Below are 20,925 nucleotides of genomic sequence, written 5' to 3'. Positions count from 1 at the left end.
TTTTTTTTTTTTTTTTTAAGATTTATTTATTTATGCTTACAGAACTGGGGTTATATGGTGGGTGAGAGAATTCACCAGAGACAGAGTGGGAGCAGAACAGGTAGATCTACTGAAATACATTGCTGAGGGTAGCAGTGGGTGGGTCAGGAGAGGTCTGCCACACCATGTGGGTCAGCTCCCTGCCTGGGGATCAAACTTGTGGTGGAGTGGCTTTGGAGAGCTTTGTAATGTGGTGTTTTAACCCATTGTACCACCAAGTTCAATGTACCACCTCTTGGTGCTTTTTAAAGCAATTCACCTGAAATGCATTTGTATACATTCTCTGATATTTTATAAAATTTGCTCTGCTTACTGAAGCTCTGAATACACCTAGAATTAACTTTCTGCATGGGATACAGTAGGATTATAATGCATTTAATGACATATTAACACTTGTCACTGCTATCATTTAACAGTTGTGTATTAGTTTGTTATTTCTCCAACTAGCCAGGATACATCAAAGTTGACCAGAAGAGAACATTTAATTGGATATCAGAGGAAGAGATTATAGTCCTCAACATGCCACTTACAATGTCTGTTTGAACAGTCTACTTCTCTTCGTCTTAGTTGTCATGCCTATGGTGGTGGATTAATCTAGATGAAGCCATCATCTCTTAACATTATATAACAGTGGTACAGAAGCTTACAAAAAGTTATATTTTTAGCATAAAATGTATTATGTGGCTCATTGATTTATAAACTACCTAGATTCCAAAAAGATTTATTCAAAAAGATTGAAGGAAATAGTTCTTTTTTTTTTTAAGATTTATTTATTTATTTATGCATACAGAACTGGGGTACAGGCCAGAGGTACAGAGGCGGTGAGAGGATTCACCAGAGACAGAGTGGGGAGCAGAGCAGGACAACTAATGAAGTACACTGCTGAGGGAAGCGCAGTGGGCGGGTCAGGAGAGGTCTGCTGCGCCATGTGGGTCACCTCCAGGGCAGGGATCGAACTCATGTTGAAGTGGCTATAGGTTCTTAGTGCTGTGCTTTAACCTGTTGCACCAACAGGGAGGATCTGGAAACAGTTTTTTTAAGCATAACAAAAGTTATATTTTTTTAAGTGAAGAAACAATGGAAAAGGTATTTGATTTTGTAAACTTTAAGAAAGATTCAGACAAAAGCATTTACAAAGAAAACATTTGCTGACAAAGAAATTTTGCAAGAGTTTAATTAATTCCAAAAGAAATGACTTAACAAATTTTTAAAAATACAAGAAGCTTTTTCATAAGGATGATACACTTTTTTTTTTTTAAACATAATATCTGTGAAGGTTGTTTCCTGTTTTCAGACTGGATTAACTAAAGTTCAGTACAAAACCATTTCTATTAGGGGATCAGTTACTTAAGGGAAATTCAGGTTTCATTTACTTTTGAGACTAGAAATAGGGTGACTTTTTTGTTCTTTTAGAGCAGCGGACTGACAGGAAATGTAATACTTCCTTAATGATAGCAAATCAATGGAATTTTTTCTTTCTCAAAACGTAAAAATAAGCAAAAATTAAAGAAGAAATACACATTGGGAAGAATTATGACAAAATTGAAATTAATATACTGAAAAGAAGCTCTTACAGGTCCATAAGATGGTCAACAACAGCACTAATAGTAAAATTGCACTAGCATTACAAAATAGTACTTGATAAAGAAAAAAAAAGACCAGTAAATATCAAAATATTTGGCCTTACTTAGTAATCCAAACTAAAACAACACAATTCTTCCAATTAGAAAAATCTCAATAATAAAATTCACTTCATAGCAGTATTATAAGTTGATGCAATCATTTGTTTTTTGGTTTTTTATATATTTTATAAGGACAGGTTTATTTGGCAATGGAGAAAGAAAAAGATAGTCACCTGCATAGTCTCAGGCAGGCAGGAATGCTGCCTGGTACAACCCTTTGAAGAACAGGTTTTATGCTCTGTTTTATGCCAATTTCACCTGCAGCAGGAATATCAAATATAATTTTCAATGCAACTGACAGAATTCTTGCAGCAGGAATATCAAACTTAAAATTTAGCAGAATTCAGAGTGGAAACACAGGGTATATCTCCTAATAAAGGAAAAGATGAATTAAAAGATTTTGAGGAAGGGTAGCGTTTAGATGAAATTTAAAGAAAGAGTAATTAGCCCAAAACAAAGTCAGCATCACATCCACACTGCATAGTGAACAGAGTGCTGTTTCCTTGAAAACAGTGAAGTGAAAGTAGATGTGTGGCCTTTAAGACCAACTTCTTTCCGAAGTGCCATTGGAGATGCAAGCCAGAGCTGCTTATTTCTATTGAACCTGACTTTGATCTTCAAAGAATAGGGTATTCATTGTTACTAAAATTTCAAATATCTGGAAGTCCTGATAGTCTCTTTATTTTAGAAATAATGTTTCTCATTGATTAAAAAAGTAGTAATCACTCAAATAGCTTATTTTGACACCTTCACCTACAACATATGGTTGAACTGTTTTCTATTAATTTTTATTTTATCTGTATTCTTATCTGGTAAGTAGACAAATAGATTTTTACTTTCTCAGAATTACTTTAAGGAAAAACTTTGCAACTTACAACTGCAAAGATGATTTTTGTGAAAAAAAAATAACAAACTTTTAATTAAATTATGATACCGGTAAGATGAGGCATTATACAACCATTAAAACTTAGTATAGAAAGTGAGTTCTTGGGCTGAAACATGTAAATTTCCTGAAGTGATACAGTTTTATATTGGTGTGGGTATGTATTTTTTGCTATAAAGGAAATACTTAACTGGAATGAGTTTTTCAGCTCAAAGGCAGACTATTTAGTTAATTTTAACTCACTTGTTAGTATTCTGTGATTTTAATCCAATGTCCATTTTCACTTACTGGTCACCTTACCTCTAAGATAAGAGGAGTTATACATTGAAGATACTGTAGGAATTATCCAGTATTGGTACTTTTCTTTAAATCAGGGAAAATCCTTGTGAGGAAAAAATACATTTACTTACTTCTAAAACTCTTATCTGCATGTGAAGTTTAGTTCTAATAAAATCTTCAGTAGTGATACAGTTCTTAAAACGCTTAATATTTCTGCAACACTAACTTTGTTCAACTTATTTTACTGTCTGAGTCTGTAATATAGGCTTGGGAAACTATAGTCTTGTTGGCCAAACCCAGTTCCTCAGACATTTTTATGTAGTCCATATTCTTTTACTTTTCAAAGTTTTTTATTTATACATAGAAGAACAAGGTCACAGGCCAGCGATGCGGGGGTGAGAGAATTCACCAGAGCAGAGCGGATGCAGAACAGGCAGATCTAGTGAAATACACTGCTGAGGGGAGCAGCGGGCGGGTCAGGAGAGGTCTGCCGTGCCATGTGGGTCACCTCTAGGGTTGGCAATTGAACTCATGCTGCAGTGACTGTGGACAGCGTCACAGTGCTGCGCTTTTACCCATTGTGCTACCAGGGAGGGCAGTGTAGCCCATATTTTATGAGCAGTTTTTATACTATAACTAGTTGAAAGAGAGAAAGAGGAAAATTGTACGTTCTATTGTAATATCAAAGTAAATTTTTATTGGAACACTCAACTTTTACTCATATTGTCTATGGTACACTTTTGACAGCTGAAGAGAAAGAAATCTACAAAGCCTGAAATATTTACTACTTGGCCCTTTGCAAAGATACTTGCTGATGTTTGGTACAGATGATTTTGAAAATGAAAAACTGCAACTTATGAATTAGATACTGATTTACAAAACTCTGATTATCAAAAGCAATTGAGGTTAAAGAAGTGAGTTTATGTAATCCAGGACATAAAGAACTTAAGAGGCAGAGTAGTTTTATAGTCATGCCATTTTATTTATCTGTATCTGTTATTCTAGCTTAATGCATAAATACACAGATTTTACTTTCTCAGGATTTATCTTTAAGGGTAAGCTAATCCACATGCCAGGACAGGCTTTAATGTGACTGTTGTATATATATCTTAGATTTGATGAGTTTGATGAAGCAATTGATGAAGCTATAGAAGATGATATCAAAGAAGCTGATGGAGGAGGTATGTGTTTATCATTCTTTTCCATATAACCCTGCCAGTGAATCAGTCAGAATGCCCTTAGATCAGTGAGCATATTTATTTTCCTCCCTGTGTGCTCCCAATCACTCTTAATGTTACCTGTCATAAGATTAAAAATTTTTCGTAGACAGTTTCTATGTACATTCAGATCTTACTAATTTTTTAAAAGATTTATTTATCATAGAAGAATTGGCATATAGGCCAGAGGTGCTGGGGGAAGAGGATTGTGAGAAGATTCACAGGGAGCAGAACAGACAGATCCACTGAAATACACTGCAAAGGAGAGCAGCAGGCCAAGACAGGAGAGGTCTGCTGCACCAATTCTCTGTCAGGGACTAGAACTCAGAGCATGGTAGTGATTGCACAGGGACTTATGCTACAAGGGAGGTCCTTGCTAATTTTTTAATGATTTTTTTAATTGAAGTAACATTTCACTTTGGCACTATATAAATCTCAAGTAGCTTGTTTTATGATCTTATACAAATATTCCTACATATATTTAAAAATAACTTCTAGATCCAAATTGGAAACTTTTCTGTTGTCTTTCTATTTTTAGATCACTGTTGCTACAGAAATCTCAAAATAATGGATAATCAGAATTTACTGATTGTTTTAAATTAATCTTTAAAAATTAGTTTATTTCAGTCTTAGTGACATTAAAATATAATTTGAAGGTACTAAGGACTGTATAACAAATTATTAGGTTTCCAATATGATGCTTTGTGATTTCTATTTGATTATTATAAGAACTCTGGAAAAGATTACTTAAATAGGTTGTAGTGGGACTAAAGCCATCACTAGCTTTCTAGTTGTATGTGCTTATTTACATCTTTGCTGCTGAATTCTCACTTTTTCTGTCCTGCAAACACAGTTTAAAAAAAAAAATGGATTGGCCTCTTTCTAAAGCCATGTCCAAAAGGCAACTTTCAAGAAGAGATTCTTGAGTGACTACTAATAGGTATGAGGTTTCTTTGTAGGGGTAATGAAAATATACTGGAGTCAGTGGTGATGGTTGCACAACTTTGTGACTACACTTAAAACCTCCAAATTACTCCACTTTAACAGGGTGAATATTACGGTATGAATTATATAAAAAAATTTTGTTTCTCCTTCATGGTTAACTTCTATTTAATAGGATAAAGGAATGCAAAGACACTCTTGATAAGAGCTCTTGAACTGAAATAAGAAAACTGCAAATTTGTAGGGAGAATATAAAGTAAATGAAGAACTGTTAAGCACAAATTAGGAAGTCTCCAGATTTTAAAGGAAACTGTTAACATACATAGTTGTTCCCTCTCTCCCCTTCCCCACCACTCTCCCTCCCCAATGCAGGAGTTGGCAGAGGAAAAGATATCTCTACCATCACGGGTCACCGTGGGAAAGACATCTCTACTATTTTGGATGAAGAAAGAAAAGAAAATAAACGGCCCCAAAGGGCAGCTGCTGCTCGCCGGAAGAAACGCCGGCGACTAAATGACCTGGATAGTGACAGCAACCTCGATGAAGAAGAGAGTGAGGATGAATTCAAGATCAGTGATGGGTGCGTGTGGTGAAAATCCATTCCATGATATAAGTGTATATGGGGCTAGCAGAGACACGTGGCCACTGTGTATGGGGTTTTTGTTCTTCCTGCACATAGATGACCTCTTTCATTTTTGGCATACTTTCTTTTTTTCTTTTTAAGATTTATTTACTTATACATACAGAACTGGGACACAGAAATATGGGTAGTGAGAGGATTCATCAGAGACAGTCGGGAGCAGAACAGTTAGATTGACTGAAATACACTGTTGAGGGGAGAAGTGGCTGAGACAGGGGAGGTCTGCTGCACCATGTGGGTCACCTCCCTGGCTGGGGATGAACTCCTGCTGCAGTGGCTTTGGATAACTTCACTTGGTGCTGTGTCACACCACCAAGGAGGGCCCCTAGTTTTGGCATATTTAAAATAAATTCGAGCATGCTTATTTTAGTGTAGAAAATAGGTCTAATCATTGTGTAATATTCAAAATTGTATTTAAATTAACAGCACTTGAGGATTCATTTGAATATTCATAGCATTCACTATGCTTTTCTGCCACCATGTCCATCAGGCGGTTCCAAATTTGAGATATATACCACAAGTACGTAATTAGATACTATTCTCTGGTGAGCAATGAATTTGGGTTGGGGCAATCAATACAGTATATAAGATCAGGAAAGCCTTCCCTACAGAACAGATACTAAACAAGGCTACAGAGGTTTTCTTCTTTGATTGTGGTAGACAAAATAATATAAACCACAAAAATAATCTTTGTGCATGATGACTACTAACATAAATGTGAAGTCTAAAAAAGAGAGATCAGTCCAGGGAAGCCAAAGACAATAGCACAGTGGAATGAACACTTGATCTGAAATTTGAAGACTAAATAATTGGGCAGTTGATGAGTTGGGGGTTAGAAGCTGGATGAGGAGAGAAGACATTGTTAAACACAGAGAAGAAGCAAGGCATAAAGCACAGAACATTAAGAAAACTTTAATGTGCTATAATAGCAAAAACATGCAGAGGTTAAAGATTGCTATCTGGCTAGGGTAGCCACTGCAGCATGAGTTCAATCCCCGGCCGAGTTCAACCCCTGGCCGGCGAGGGAGCTGACCCATGTGACACAGCAGACCTCTCCTGTCTCACCTGCTGCTCCCTTCAGCCGTGTATTTCAGTCAATCTGCCTGTTCTGCTCCATACTCTGTCTCTGGTGAATCCTCCCCACCACATACACACACCTTTGGCCTATACACCAGTTCTTATACACATAAATAAATAAATCTTTAAATAAGTAAATCTTTTTATCTTTAAGAGATAAAAATGGAAGCAGATTATGGAATATTTTGTTTGTCATGCATAGGAATTTGGTCTCTATCTGAAGATGATGAAAACTCTCTGAAAGGTTTTAAACACAATACTAACATATAAGTTCATGATACATCCTAATATTCATTTGGAGGGATTTGTTGAGAGAAATAAATCTAGAGATCTGGGAGACTGACTGAGGAGTTGTTATAGTAGTTTACTTGGGAGATGAGAGCTTGAGCAGAGAAGAGAGGGCAGGTTTGAGGACTTATCATTATAAGAAGGTGACTCAAGAGGAACTAGGAATTGATGAGATGTACAATGAAAAGGGAAAAATTAAGATAAATGGCAACTTTTTGAGTTATTGAATGTGTGATAGTACCAAATGTCAGGCTAGGGAGTAGAAAGTGGGGATTGGTTAGTAAATAATAAGGTGTTTAAGATGCATGGAAGACTTCCCAAGAGGTCAGAGCAACTTCCACACCAAAGTGAACATCAATAGTAAAAGACAAAACCTTTCTCTGTTTCAACAGAGAAATTGATACAAATACCCAGATATATTACATTAATCATTACTTAATGGTTCACTGGGTAGCTTAGAATTTGACCTCAGAAGTCTCACAAATAGGTTCATAGCTGTAATTCATCCTAATTCATCTCATTTCTCTTGGCAGGTCTCAAGATGAGTTTGTTGTATCTGATGAAAACCCAGATGAAAGTGAAGAAGACCCACCTTCTAATGATGATAGTGACACTGACTTCTGTGGCCGGAGACTGAGACGACATCCCTCCCGGCCAATGAGGCAAAGCAGGCGTTTGCGGAGAAAAACCCCCAAAAAAAAGTATTCTGATGATGATGAAGAGGAAGAGTCTGAAGAGAATAGTAGAGACTCTGGTATAAAGAATTTTCATCCATATCACACCAACTCAGATTCCTATGATTCCGGAGTTAAGAGTTCCTAACATTTATGCTCTCTTTGGCAGCACATATAGTAACAATTGAAACCACAAAGTGTTCCTAAAATTCTACTGAATTGTAATAATTTTCTGATGAAAGTTCTTTTCTGATGACTCGTTGTCAACTAAATCTTTCATATAATGTTCATATAAAAACATACATACAGATGGATGCATTAATTTCCTAATAAAATCATTTAGGATTGTGGTGAATTCTTTTGGTGCCAAGTATGTCCGTGCCTAGATGCCTAGACTTTCTCCATAGTATGTTCTATAAATCATGAATTTTAAATAAGCTGACAAATTTTTCTCAAATGTCTAGTATTGAAGAGAAAATAATGGGTCATCATTTATCCCTAACATTTAGACCTCACTCAGTGATTCATTGGTGTTTTTAAAAAGTAGTGGTTGGTGTTACAGTTTTTGCTTATCCCTGTTAACTAAGTAGAGGCATAGCAGCTAAAAGAACAGATTATTTCCTAAGGACAAGGACAATTTCTTTTCATTTTTTTAAACAAGGCTATTTTCTTATATATTACAATTATTAAAATCAGAAATTTTAATTTGATATGATACTTTCATTAATATACTAATATTTTTATAACCAATAATATACAAATTTCATTAGGTGTCTTTTATGTCAATTTTTTTTCCTAAAAAGATCTAGTCCAGAGTTATGATTGCGTTTACTTAAGTCTCTTTAATCTCCTTTAATCTAGGCTACTCCTCAGACTTTGTCTTTTGACTTTGACATGTTTGAAAAACACATGCCATTTATTTTGACAATACCCTGTCTATATCCTTATGATTAGAGTCAGGTTATGCATTTTGGGCAAGATTTATCACTTATATATGTCCTCCAGGTCTCTTTCTTTCACTTTGTAATTAATAAGGTATTTGTAAGAAGATATTTTGAGTGTTTTTCAATTCCTTATCAGATTTTTTCTCCTGTTATTTTGTACATTCATTCCCTGCTAGATTTTCTCACTGCATCATTCCTTTTTTTTTTTTTAATATTTATTTATGCATACAAGAAGTGGAGTAAAAGCCCAGAGGAGCAGCATCATCCCTTCTATACTTATTATTTGGCTTATTTATCTTTTTATATCAGTAGTGTATATTTACAGACTCTTAGTTTAGTCAGTGGGTAGGATAAGCTACCATCATAACTTAGGCTTGATTTGTCCCATATTTGGACAGTGGGACCCCTTCACATTATTGGCTAGCTATTTTGAAATATTTTAAATCTATTAAGGAGCAAGGCTAAATGTGGTCATTCTGTAGAATTTGTTAGCACTCCTGAAAAAGTGGCCTCACACAGTATTATGGTCTGACTCTGATTAATCATAAATGAAAAGGACAGAGCTGTTTTGCAACACCTTAGAGTTAAGTATTCATGTATGCTATGCTTAGCAGATTTTAATGCAATCTGGATAAAAAAGCCTAAAATAGAGCTCAAATTCTATATATTTTTTTGTAACAGGACTGTCAGTTTTCTCTGGTTTGAAAGTTTAACCAGTCAAGTACATTGTGATATTATTATGACTAGTTATACAGCCATGTACACTGTTAAACAGTAGATTAAATGAGTCAGAATATACTGTCCACCAAGAAGAGCAGTTGGTATAGCTGACCACATAGTTCTAGATATGAGTTGCATAAAATATTTTCTAATTTTGAAAACTGATTGCTAATAGAATGTACTTATGTGGTTTGGCACTAAAGATCTCCACAGATTTACTCATGCTGTTAAAAAGGAAGTATGAGACTTATAAAAGTTAGTATTCCTTCAAAAATATTTATGGCTGACTGCTATTTCCTAGCTTTTTATATTTTTATAACCTACCTACGTATTTCTGGTTAATGGACTTAAATTATATACTGCATTTTCCTCTTTTTCTTTTACAGAAAGTGATTTTAGTGACGATTTTAGTGATGATTTTGTAGAAACTCGGAGAAGACGATCAAGAAGAAACCAGAAAAGACAAATTAACTACAAAGAAGATTCAGAAAGTGATGGTTCCCAGAAGAGTTTACGACGTGGTAAAGAAATCAGACGTGTTCATAAGCGCAGGCTTTCTAGTTCAGAGAGTGAAGGTAAGAGAAAAGATCTAATTTTAAAAAGTTTGGACAAGGTAGATGTTATAAAATGAACTCAGGATTAAGACTCTACTGTTTCTTAGAAATTCAGTATAATCTGTAATATCTTTGAGCAAAACCCTTTATTTTATGCCTGGTCATTATTAAAGAAATGATATTTGATACGATAACTAACTTTGAAGTCTTCCATTATTATAATTTCTCATTGAGAGCAAAGAATCTTAGAAATTGGTGATTTGAGCAATATTTCATTTTATTAGTAATGCTCATTTTGAAATAATTTCCTGTGCCCTGAATAGTAACAGTTCCAAACCAAGGTGTTGTCTTTCTAGCTTGACTGTAAACTTCATTGGTAACCTTTAGATTAATAGCCTTAGCTATGTCTCTTATCAGCAGTGCAAGAAAAACTCTAAAATATAAATTTGTAATATCCATTTAGTTTGTAGTTACTACAGAGTTCTAAGGTCATTTTAAATTATGCTGTCCTCTTTCCCCCTTTGTTTCTTATAGTCTCCATTATTTGTGATCTGTTTTGCAAAGTGTTTGCTTTCATAGGTCTTTGTCAATTGAGTTTGAGCCCAGTTCAGAAGAAAAGGATAAACAATGTTTGCGTATGGGAGACTAAAGAATGGAGGTGAACATTTGGTTGGTTGTGCATTTATCTTAAAGACAAATGTAAATTCTTAATGCAGCTATTAAAATCAAATATTCATTGAACTAGCCACTATTCTAGGCCCTAGTAATAGAACAGTGATCAACACAGCCCAAAATTCCCCTGCCCTCTTGTAACTCTTATTTTAATGGGGGGAGAGAAATAATAAAAAAAGATAAAAAGTAGAATATACAATATATTAAGTGGATATGGTGCTGTGGAGAAAAATAAAGGAAGAAGATGGATTGAGGGAGTAGTTGGAATTTTAAAGACGATTCTAAAGGAATGCCTCATTAAGTAAATAGCATTTGAGTTAAACCCTGAGAGAAATGTTGTATGTGAGTCACTGTTACCTTAAAAAGGAACAATACAGTCAAATGGAATAGATGTGAAGGTCTTTAGGCAAGTATTTTATTTATAGTATGTTCAGAGAACACAAGGGAGACTGGGGTGTTTCAGAGGAATGAGTGAGGCAAAGAGAGTAATGTTACATGAAGTGGAGAGATCAGTGGGGCCAGATCGTGTAGAACACTTGTCAGTGAACTGCTATCTGTTTGTGTAAATAAATATTTTGTAAATCAGTTTTTATTGGAACACAGCCACACCTTTTTGTCTTTTTTAATTTAGTCTGTGACTGCTTTCATGCAAAATTGAGTAGATGCAATAGAGTTGTAGGTCCTGCCTTTTACACCCCCGCTCCCCAAAGTGACTAGTGTAACTGAAGAAAGTTTTTGTTTTTAAGTAATTTAAATTATTAAAAACAACCACGTGACTAGTGGCTATGCTATTGGACAACACTGTAGACCATTGTATAGATTGGATTTTATTCTGTGTGAGATGACAAATAATTGAAGGATTTTTTTTTTTAAAGATTTATTTATTGTGCATACAGAACTGGGGTACAGGCCAGAGGCTCAGGGGCAGCAAGAGGCTTCACCAGAGACAGAGTGGGGAGCAGAACACTGACGAAGTACACTGCTGAGGGGAGCAGCGGGTCGGTCAGGAGAGGTCTGCCACGTCATATGGTCACCTCCGGGGCAGGCGGGGATCGAACTCATGCTGAAGTGGCTTTAGCTTCTCAGTGCTGTATTTTAACCCGCTGCGCCACCAGGGAGGGCCATAATTGAAGGATTTTAAGCAAAGAAGTTTCAATTTGCTGTGGTAGCCTGTCTTACAAATAAATTGAAGGAGACCAGGCAGAATCTAGGAGATAACTGGGTAGCTGTCGAAATAGGTCAGATGAGAGAGATAGTTGATTAGACTGGGGCAGTAGCAATAAAGGGGGGTAAGGGCAGAAAGTAGTCAAATTAGGGACCTATTTTTAAGCTAGACCCAGAGGATTTCTTGATGGATTAGAAGTGAGTAGAGGTTAAGAAGGTAGAGGAATTAATGATTAGAAAAATAGCTTCCAGTAACTAAAATGTAGAGAACAGAATGGCACAAATTTAGACAGACTTTTACGAGCTCGGTTCTAGACACATATTGTTTGAGTTACTTGTTTAGAAATCTATTGATGCTGAGTAGGCAGTTTATCCATGAGTCTGTAATTTAGGGGTTACTAAACAAATGTGAGATTCACCAGAATGTAATTGTAATTAAAGCCATGAGGTGAGATTGCTTAAGCTGTAAGTAAGGCTAACAGGGACATTAATAAAATGGGATGCAAGCTCAGTGTTTCAGCTATCCAATGTTGGGTGCTTTTTTTTTTTTAAGGGTCAATAATGGTTTTATTTACAAGGGGAAAGGAAAAGGAACAACCCAGGGAAAGAGAGAGATACAAGTTAACTAGAGCGTCCTACTGGTTCCACTGACTTGGGACCTGAATGACACACTGAAAGCTCATTAAGAGCCAGACCACCAGCTGCCAGCCAGCCACAAGGCCAAGGGAGAGAGAGACCAGCCACGAACCATCAGCCCAAGAGCGGGTGCTGTTTTAATCTTTCCTTTTTAGTATGTTGACTGATTCCCTAATTTAGGACTAGTAAGATTAAATTCACTCATTTAAGGATCATCAGATATGGGCCCTCTATGGTGGCACAGCAGGTTAAAGCACAGCACTAAGGCTCATCATATATGTTTGTATCTGATTCTCCTCATGAGAATCACAGGAAAATATGCTGTGGCTCATACCAGACATTGGTATGAACTGAGAGGAGAGAGGTGAGGCCAGTTTCTCAAATGAAGTACTTATATATGAGCAAGCCTGAAAGCAGGATGTGGGTGAATAGGGGAGAAAAGAAGGAATTAACTCTGTGGTTAACTGTGCCAATGGCATAACTATGCTGTTTATTCTAGAGAGCTATATGTCCAAGAACTCTGAAGATGATGAGCTAGCTAAAGAATCAAAACGGTCAGTTCGAAAGCGGGGTCGAAGCACAGATGAATATTCAGAAGCTGATGAGGAAGAGGAAGAGGAAGGCAAACCTTCCCGAAAACGGCTACATCGGATTGAGACGGACGAGGAGAGTTGTGACAATGCTCATGGAGATGCAGACCAGCCTGCCTGTGACAGCCAGCCCAGGGTCCTGCCCTCAGAACAGGAGAGCACTAAGAAGTCCTATCGGATAGACAGTGATGAGGAAGAAGACTTTGAAAATGTAGGCAAGGTGGGGAGCCCATTGGACTATAGCTTAGTGGACTTACCTTCCACCAATGGACAGAGTCCTGGCAAAGCCATTGAGAACTTGATTGGCAAGCCCACTGAGAAGCCTCAGACCCCCAAGGACAACAGCACAGCCAGTGCAAGCCTGGCCCCCAATGGAACAAGTGGTGGGCAAGAGGCTGGAGCACCAGAAGAGGAGGAAGATGAACTTTTGAGAGTGACTGACCTTGTTGATTATGTCTGTAACAGTGAACAGTTATAAGACTTTTTTTCCATTTTTGTGCTAATTTATTCCACGGTAGCTCTCACACCAGCGGGCCAGTTATTAAAAGCTGTTTTATTTTTCCTAGAAAACTCCACTACAGAATGACTTTTTAGAAGAAAAATTTCAACAAACCCTGAAGTCTTTCTGTGAAGTGACCAGTTTTGAACTTTGAAGATAAATAATTGCTGTAAATTCCTTTAGATTTTCCTTTTTCAAGTTCATGGTCCTTGGTAATTTCATTCATGGAAAAAAAAATCTTATTATAACAACAACAAAGATTTGTATATTTTTGACTTTATATTTCCTGAGCTCTCCTGACTTTGTGAAAAGGGTCGATAAGAATGCATTCCAAATCCGTGAGGGCCCAAAACAGAACTAGGGGTGGGAGAAAGCACTTGTGCTTTAGCTTTTTCATATTAAATATATATTATATTTAAACATTCATGGCATAGATGATTAACAGACTGTTTAAAAATTCAAGTCTGTATTGTTGCAGTTTGAGAATTGTAGATAACATCATACATAAGTCGTGTAGTAATAGAGTTCATGAAATCAACTTGTTTACTATTGGAGATAACCACACTTAATAAAGAAGAGACCGAGAAAGTACTACCAGAAAACTCAAACCTAAGTTTCTGTTCTAGCGGAGTTTCTTGCTTAAAAAAATCATCTGAAAGCATTTGTACAGTAAATGTATAATGAAGCTTTGACAACCAGATTGTGCTAGCAGCAAATTTTTAAAAACAGCTTTATGCAGTAGTGATGTGGTGGCCTCAAATATACTATCATGGAGAGTTATTAGTGAAATGAGTGTGGTCTTTCTTAAGTCCCAGGGGGACTAAACTTTGCAGATAATGTAACTCTTTATCTTCTGGCCACTAAATATTTAAGTATCTAAAATATCATTTTGAAAGAAATGCATCTATACAACATACATGAAGAGAGATGCTGAACTGACGACGATATTTTAGCACATTTGAAGAAGGGGAAAGGATTTTCAGGTGAATTTTAACTGGTCTATTCTTGCCCTTAGTATCTACTTCAAATTGAAGTCTACAAACAAAGCAGTTCCTTTGGGAGGTTTTTAGTTTTGAGTTTTAGCATGTGTGTGTGTGTAAGTCTGTGTGCGCGCGCGCGTGTGTGTGGGTGTGTGTTGGAATTTCCTATCTGCCTGGATATATTAGCAGGGTTTGAATGTAGTTTTGGCCTTTGGCCATTAGACTTCTATTAAAATTCATTAATAGTCATATGACCAACATAGAGTTGAATGAGAACCAATATACTTAGTAGGCATGACATTCATTTCAAACATCTCAACACTTTAAAAAGAAAGATATGCCCTTTATTTCAAGAAAAGAAGTTTGTAACTAAAGAAATACCTAACTCATAATTGACACTAAAATATGAACTTTGTCTTACTTAGTTTCTGTTACAGCTGTAAAATTTCAGGCAGAGCCATAAATAACATTGTACAAAGTGTAGCACTTGTGATTAAACCTTGCCTGTCAAATTCTGAAACCTTCAGCCATTACTTCTGTGAATATGTTAGCCCTGGGATTTGGGTTTTTCTGTTCTGTGTTGTGTCTGTTGCCGGCAATGGACACAACCATATCTGCTGCTGGCCCAAGGAACTTCATTTGTCTTTCTCTCCAAATTAAGCATCATATGTACTAGTCAGTGTATAGTAAAGCACTTGTTTTTTACTACTAAAAAGCTGGCATTAGATTTGCATTATAAATACCTCTCTAGAAATTTTATACTCCTTTTCCTTCTTCAACAGGTGTTGCCCTTAAATCATACCTTTTGGCCTTGAAAATTTATAGCTGTTGTTTTTCAGTTGTTGTTGGTTCTTTTGTTTTTTTGTTTGTTTGTTTGTTTGTTTGACTTTAGTTCTGTAGTACCTGCCCATTAATATTTTTGCTTTGATTCTAGCAATGTATATGTATCTGTATAAAAAATAAAATAATGAAAGCAGCCTAAAAATAGGATGCACCAATAGCATGTGGTTCCAAGCAAGTTGTGATTTTTATTTTGAGACACTTCCTCTGGAAGGGAGGGAAGGGTTTACATTCACAGACAGTAGATTAGGGCTGTGTAAGGAGCCACATTTACCAACCAAAACTCCTTTCTGGGTAGGTTTGACTCATTTATTTGAAAGTTGGTTAAGAATGTTAGTCTTTTTTAACTGTCGAAAATAGGCAAACAATAAAAGGATGCCTGCTATCGCAAGGTAAGTGGTTAGAATGTGTAGTGGCCTGCCCTGCAGTGCAGTCTCCATCCCAGCCTACCTGTTTAGTCTTGGAGCTGGGTAGAGCCACTTCGGGGTAGAAATGCTCATGAACCCTATCTCACTCTCTGGATGCGACACCTGTTCCTGCTTCCACAGATTAGTTCTCAGCTGAGCACATGATAAGAAGTCTTAAGTAGGTAGATTATTTATTTTAACAGGATGCCTGTTGTGAAGTAAGGAATTCTCTTTACTCTGCTATAGAAAGCCAAAGGTAATTTTTATCATAGTAAAGACTGAGTATTCCATTCGGCAAATATCCCATTAACTGAGTTATGAAACCATTTTTGCTGCCTGATCTTTACCAAACTTAAATTTATGTGTTTGTGAATTTGATAGTAAGTGTAGCCGTTTTAACCTTATATTGTGATTAAATCAGTTAACTGTGCTTCACTTACAAAGAGTGCAGTCCAAGCAGCTGAGACATAGACATTACACAAAGAGACCGATTGTGAGTAGTTAAATTTTAAGCAGTTCAAAAACGTCTGTTGCTTGGTGTTTAGATTTGGTCCCTCAAAGACTCCCAAATTTTCAATTCACTGAAAATGTGACTGAATGTGCTTTGAAGTTAAAAAATAAATTAGGAAGGAGTAAATGTTCTTTATCCAAAGACAGTTCAGTCATTAGCAACTAGACAAAGTATAAGAAAGCAGTGATTCATCTGGAGTTTAGAGTATCTTTGAACCTTGTTATTAGAGTACAAACCATGGGTTTAGGTTCACAGTAATTAGTATATAATAGAGTCCCTTAATCCTTTCAACCCCTTTTTTTAAATACCAATATCAAACCCCACGTTTATAGCAGATGTACTTTAGGGGAGATGTAGATTAGTTTCAGAATATTTAGTGTGCAATTTCTGTAAAGATCTGAAAACTAGCCCAGTTTTCATAAAGCAGAAGCTTTGAATTAAAGTGAAATATATGTGAAAAGAACTCAGAAAATAACATTTTGGTTTTGTAGACTTGTGCTGATGAAATAGTGGTTAAGTGTAAGACATTTTCCATTGTTAGCACGTTACTGGAAAATGATGGCAGAGATTTTTTTTGTTCAAGAGTATATCTGATATACTGAGGTGGTCTAACATTTCCTTTTCCAGTTGGTCAAGATTGCGGATTCAGAGGTTAACGAGGAGTTTCATGTAGAATAAATTCATGTCTATCATTTGAAAATGTGACCTGCCAAAGAACCAAGGGCTTTGAATGTTAGAGAATTTGTTGGAAGAAAAGATTTTAAAACATTCATTTTAAAAGGATATTGCAGTTTCTGCTTTTCACTTTTTGGTTGATAAAACTGATCCCATGCTACACCTTTGAGCAAAGTATATTAAGAAAAATGTAGATGTTTACTTGTAATTTAGAGTGAAAATGATGGGGAGATATTAACTATTTTTAAGTGGGATTGATAAAATTTCCTTTGTCACAAGTAATCCCTTTTTATTTTGTGGGTGTAAGAGATGGTAATCATTTACGAAATCAATCACACAACTGAAAAGAAAGCTGATGAATCTACAAGTTTAATATTCAGAAAAACTTAACTCCACCCTTCACAACATACACAGTGGAACAAGTCTGATTCGTGGCACTGCCTCACAGCTATAGAACAAGTATTAAAAACCGTTTTTTTAAATGAAATTAACATATTTATATATGTATGTATGTATGTATGTATAGGTATGTGTGCATACCTTAGATACGAAAGTGAATCCTTTGAAATCATTGATATAAAAGATACAAGGCAAATAATTGTAACAGCTAGGAAATTATGAACAATGAATTACAGAAAATCTAGAGAAAAATACTGAAGTTCCTCTTCTTGGCTTGACAGTCTAAAAAGATATTCCTGCTTTTCCCAAAAAGCAGAATGCCAAGACTGCATATCTGCTATAATCTACATAGTCCTCTACCTACTATCTATTGCTAAACTTCCTTAGAATAAAATCCATTCCTAGTTTATCCACCATTCCCAGTGTGTATGTGTAAACATATCTACCTTGCAAGTGGCAAAGTAACTGCTGATATGCTTCACTGTTTCTGTACTAATCCTGAAAGACAAGGCCCTTTGCTATCAGTGTATTTCAACTGGGTTATTGTGTCCTGTGTACACTTCAAATTTTATTTTGAGGTGTTTCACTTCGATATTACTTAACATTTTTTGAGTGCCAAGAATTGCTATGTAAACACTGCTCAGAGTCATTCCCAAGCGAGCAAGCAAACAGTTGTAAATGTAGTGTGTTTGGTATATAACCACTACAGACTATGCGTAACTTTTTTTAATTCACATAAACTCTCTCAGAAACCATCCCTCCCCACCCCATTTAGTTATGTTAGCTCGCCCTCTTTTTTTTTTTTCATTTTATATTCATACCATTTCACTGTGGGAAATGCTTCAAATCTAATCCTGGCACATTGTAATGATTTCAATTAATGAAGATTATTTTATTTTAGTAACTTTAAGATAATGTCTATCCTATGCATAAATTATATGAAAGGGCATAACAAATTATTAGATGAGTAGAAATTTATTAAGTTCTTCAGACATTATAAATGAGAAAAAGCATTTTTAAAGTAACCACATTTGTGTTTTTTGCCAAACCGGTACAAGCTAGAAAATGCACTAAGGACTGAGTCACCTGCCTTGTTCTTTTTGCCACTGGATGATGTAAGTTAAGAATGGAATTGTTAACTCTATCTATATATTTTCTTGACTTTCATCAGTTTCTAAAAGAAATCTAATTTAAGTGTATTTATTGAGTTCTGGTCATAGGTCAGGAACTGCATGTCATGCTTACGGACGTCCAGAACAGTCATTGGGAAACTTAATGACTTAAGACCTTCTGAATCATTTAACTTATTTTGTATGTTGCAAAAAAATTTATTTTGCTTGAGAGTCACAATTTTTATAACTGTACAGCTTTTAAGGGATGGGAGGTGGAAAAATACCCTAAAATAGGATGTAGATTTTTACAATTGTGTTTATGCTAGAACATCTACAGGTGCACTATGTAATTAAACCTAAAAATGTCTAAAAATCTGTGCCATGGTCTTTTTCATTCTCCTGCCCTTTAGCAGAGTTGGTGCATGTCAAAATTGTTAGATGGACAAGCCTTGAAATAAGGCTAACAACCCTTCTCTCCAAAGCTTTAAGATCATTGCATGAAAGTTATACACACACACACATACACACAACAGATGCATACATACACACTCAGATCTAGTTTTTATTAGTGTAAATGGATTTTCAACTTCAGCTTTAATAACCCAAAGCTGGCATTTAACAAGTATATTCTTAACCGTGTGTGATTTTTGTGATGACTGACTAGGATATTCTTAATGTTGGTCTGGTGTTCTGTTCTTCTTAACCAAAGTAACTTCTTGATAATGATATCTGAATTGTAGCTTGTCCAAACCTGCCAGGAAGTTTTGTATACACCTTGAAAATGAGTGCTCTGTCCTAAGATGGGGGTGAAAATGGGGCTAAGCTTGGTTTCTTTTCAATCTGTTACAAGAGGGAAAAATTAGATTTGCTCAATTAGGTATTTATTCAATAGGCATTTTAATTCCACAGAAACATTTGTCTGTTGGAAGCATAGCAGGAAGAGATGAGATTCAAATTTAAATTCCCTCTTCATTTGATCAAAAGTATTTTAAAATCTTGTAGCGTTGCCAATTCTAAAAGGCTTTTTTTTACAGGGCACATTTTACCACATTAACACACCTTTGTTTAAATGCCAGTACTTTTTAGCATCTGATAATTCTACCATTCTAATTTCTCACTTTTTGTAGCAGAAATGTATTCTTAAAGAATCAAATTCAAGTAAATGTGTCAATTTTTATCTAAGCTACCATTATCTGTTGTCAGCTTATATAAGATGTCATTTTCTCTGCTGTCCTCACCTGTTCATGAATTTCAGGGAATCGTGAATTTCCAGGTGAAGAAAGAAAACAAATTCCATATTAGGGTTTGTAAGTGGCATAAGTTAGGTCTTCATTTTGATTTAATAATAGTAGCTGGGATCCGGGAGTGTTTGATGGAACGCCTCTTGGAATTTCTGACATACTATATGAAATGCTTTATTTTTCCTATGCATAAAAGAATTATTCCTGGAATAGGTGCTCAGAATGCTTTATTTTGTTTCTAAGTGATAAGAGCTAAAACAGAAGCTCCATATTAGCATAAAACAGTTGAGGTAATCAGGAACATGCTGTTAGTCAAATAGCAGGAGCTGGAGTATTTGCTGCCACTTTTAATGCATGCATGAGGGGGAAGAGATTTGAAAACTGGAAATGTGATTTCAATAACTGCACAAACTAATTTTGTGCATTAAAAAAAAATGGGAATTCCTGGTAGCTTAAAGCTTCAGGGGTTAGCTGCAGTGTATGAACACCTAGTGTGTTAGAATCACAGTGCATAGTTGTTTAAAAACAATATTCCTGTAAGTGACAACCAAAATATGTTGTGGCTGGTGCCAATATTTTTGTTAATGAAATGTTCAGTGTCTCACTACAGTCTGATCAGAATTATTGGTGTTATAAGCCAGAGCTAAAGCTATTTTATCGCTCCTGGCCTAATTGTGTAACTTTTTCTTTCAAAATGTTTTATTATAATATTTCTGTCATTTCTTTCACTTAATATATGTCAATTGTCATAATAAAAAATTTAAATAATTTAATGTATTTAGCATGATTTGTCTGCAAACCTAGTTTATTTTAAATTGTCACAGAGAAAGCTAATTACTTAAAGGGTGAACTTTATCACGCAAGATAGATGAATTATTCTATTAGAAATTAAGTTAATCAATTTCTCCCAAGTAATCTTTAAGGCTATTTGCCAACTAGGCTAACGATAGATATTAGGAAGATAGTCTTGATTTCTATCTTTCGCCTTTGGAGAACTAACACATTAAAGAGGCCTTGGATTTATTCTGTGTGACCCTGTGAGAGCACAGAACTACACCAGAGGGAAGAAACCGTAAGGCAAATGCTTTCCATTTATTCTGTGGGAAAAGGTTTGTGTGTGTGTGTGTGTGTGTGTGTGTGTGTGCGTGCGCAAAGTTCTTTAATAATAACCTTGGGATTACTGGGGTTAGTTTGCAGTACCATTTTGCGGAGTATAATAGGCCAATACATTCAAGAAGGGGTTAGGCCAGATGATTTTTT

At 35.7% G+C, this 20,925-nt stretch overlaps 1 protein-coding gene across 1 annotated transcript in view; it reads left to right on the top strand.

Annotated features, from left to right (window-relative positions):
- The window catches only part of RSF1 (remodeling and spacing factor 1), a 122,213-nt gene extending 101,828 nt beyond the window's left edge, over positions 1-20,385 (top strand). The window contains exons 12-16 of the mRNA XM_004683235.2: positions 3,997-4,064; positions 5,415-5,622; positions 7,581-7,801; positions 9,772-9,960; positions 12,911-20,385. Of these exons, the coding sequence (XP_004683292.1) occupies positions 3,997-4,064; positions 5,415-5,622; positions 7,581-7,801; positions 9,772-9,960; positions 12,911-13,479 (1,255 nt within the window). The 3' untranslated portion in view covers positions 13,480-20,385. The remainder of the gene's footprint in view (positions 1-3,996; positions 4,065-5,414; positions 5,623-7,580; positions 7,802-9,771; positions 9,961-12,910) is intronic.
- Positions 20,386-20,925: the final 540 nt, after the last annotated feature.

Source organism: Condylura cristata, unplaced genomic scaffold (genome assembly GCF_000260355.1).
Source record: "Condylura cristata isolate star-nosed mole 26May11 unplaced genomic scaffold, ConCri1.0 scaffold00015, whole genome shotgun sequence".
Classification (NCBI taxonomy): Eukaryota; Metazoa; Chordata; class Mammalia; order Eulipotyphla; family Talpidae; genus Condylura; species Condylura cristata.
This window is presented reverse-complemented; position numbering and strand designations above follow the sequence as displayed.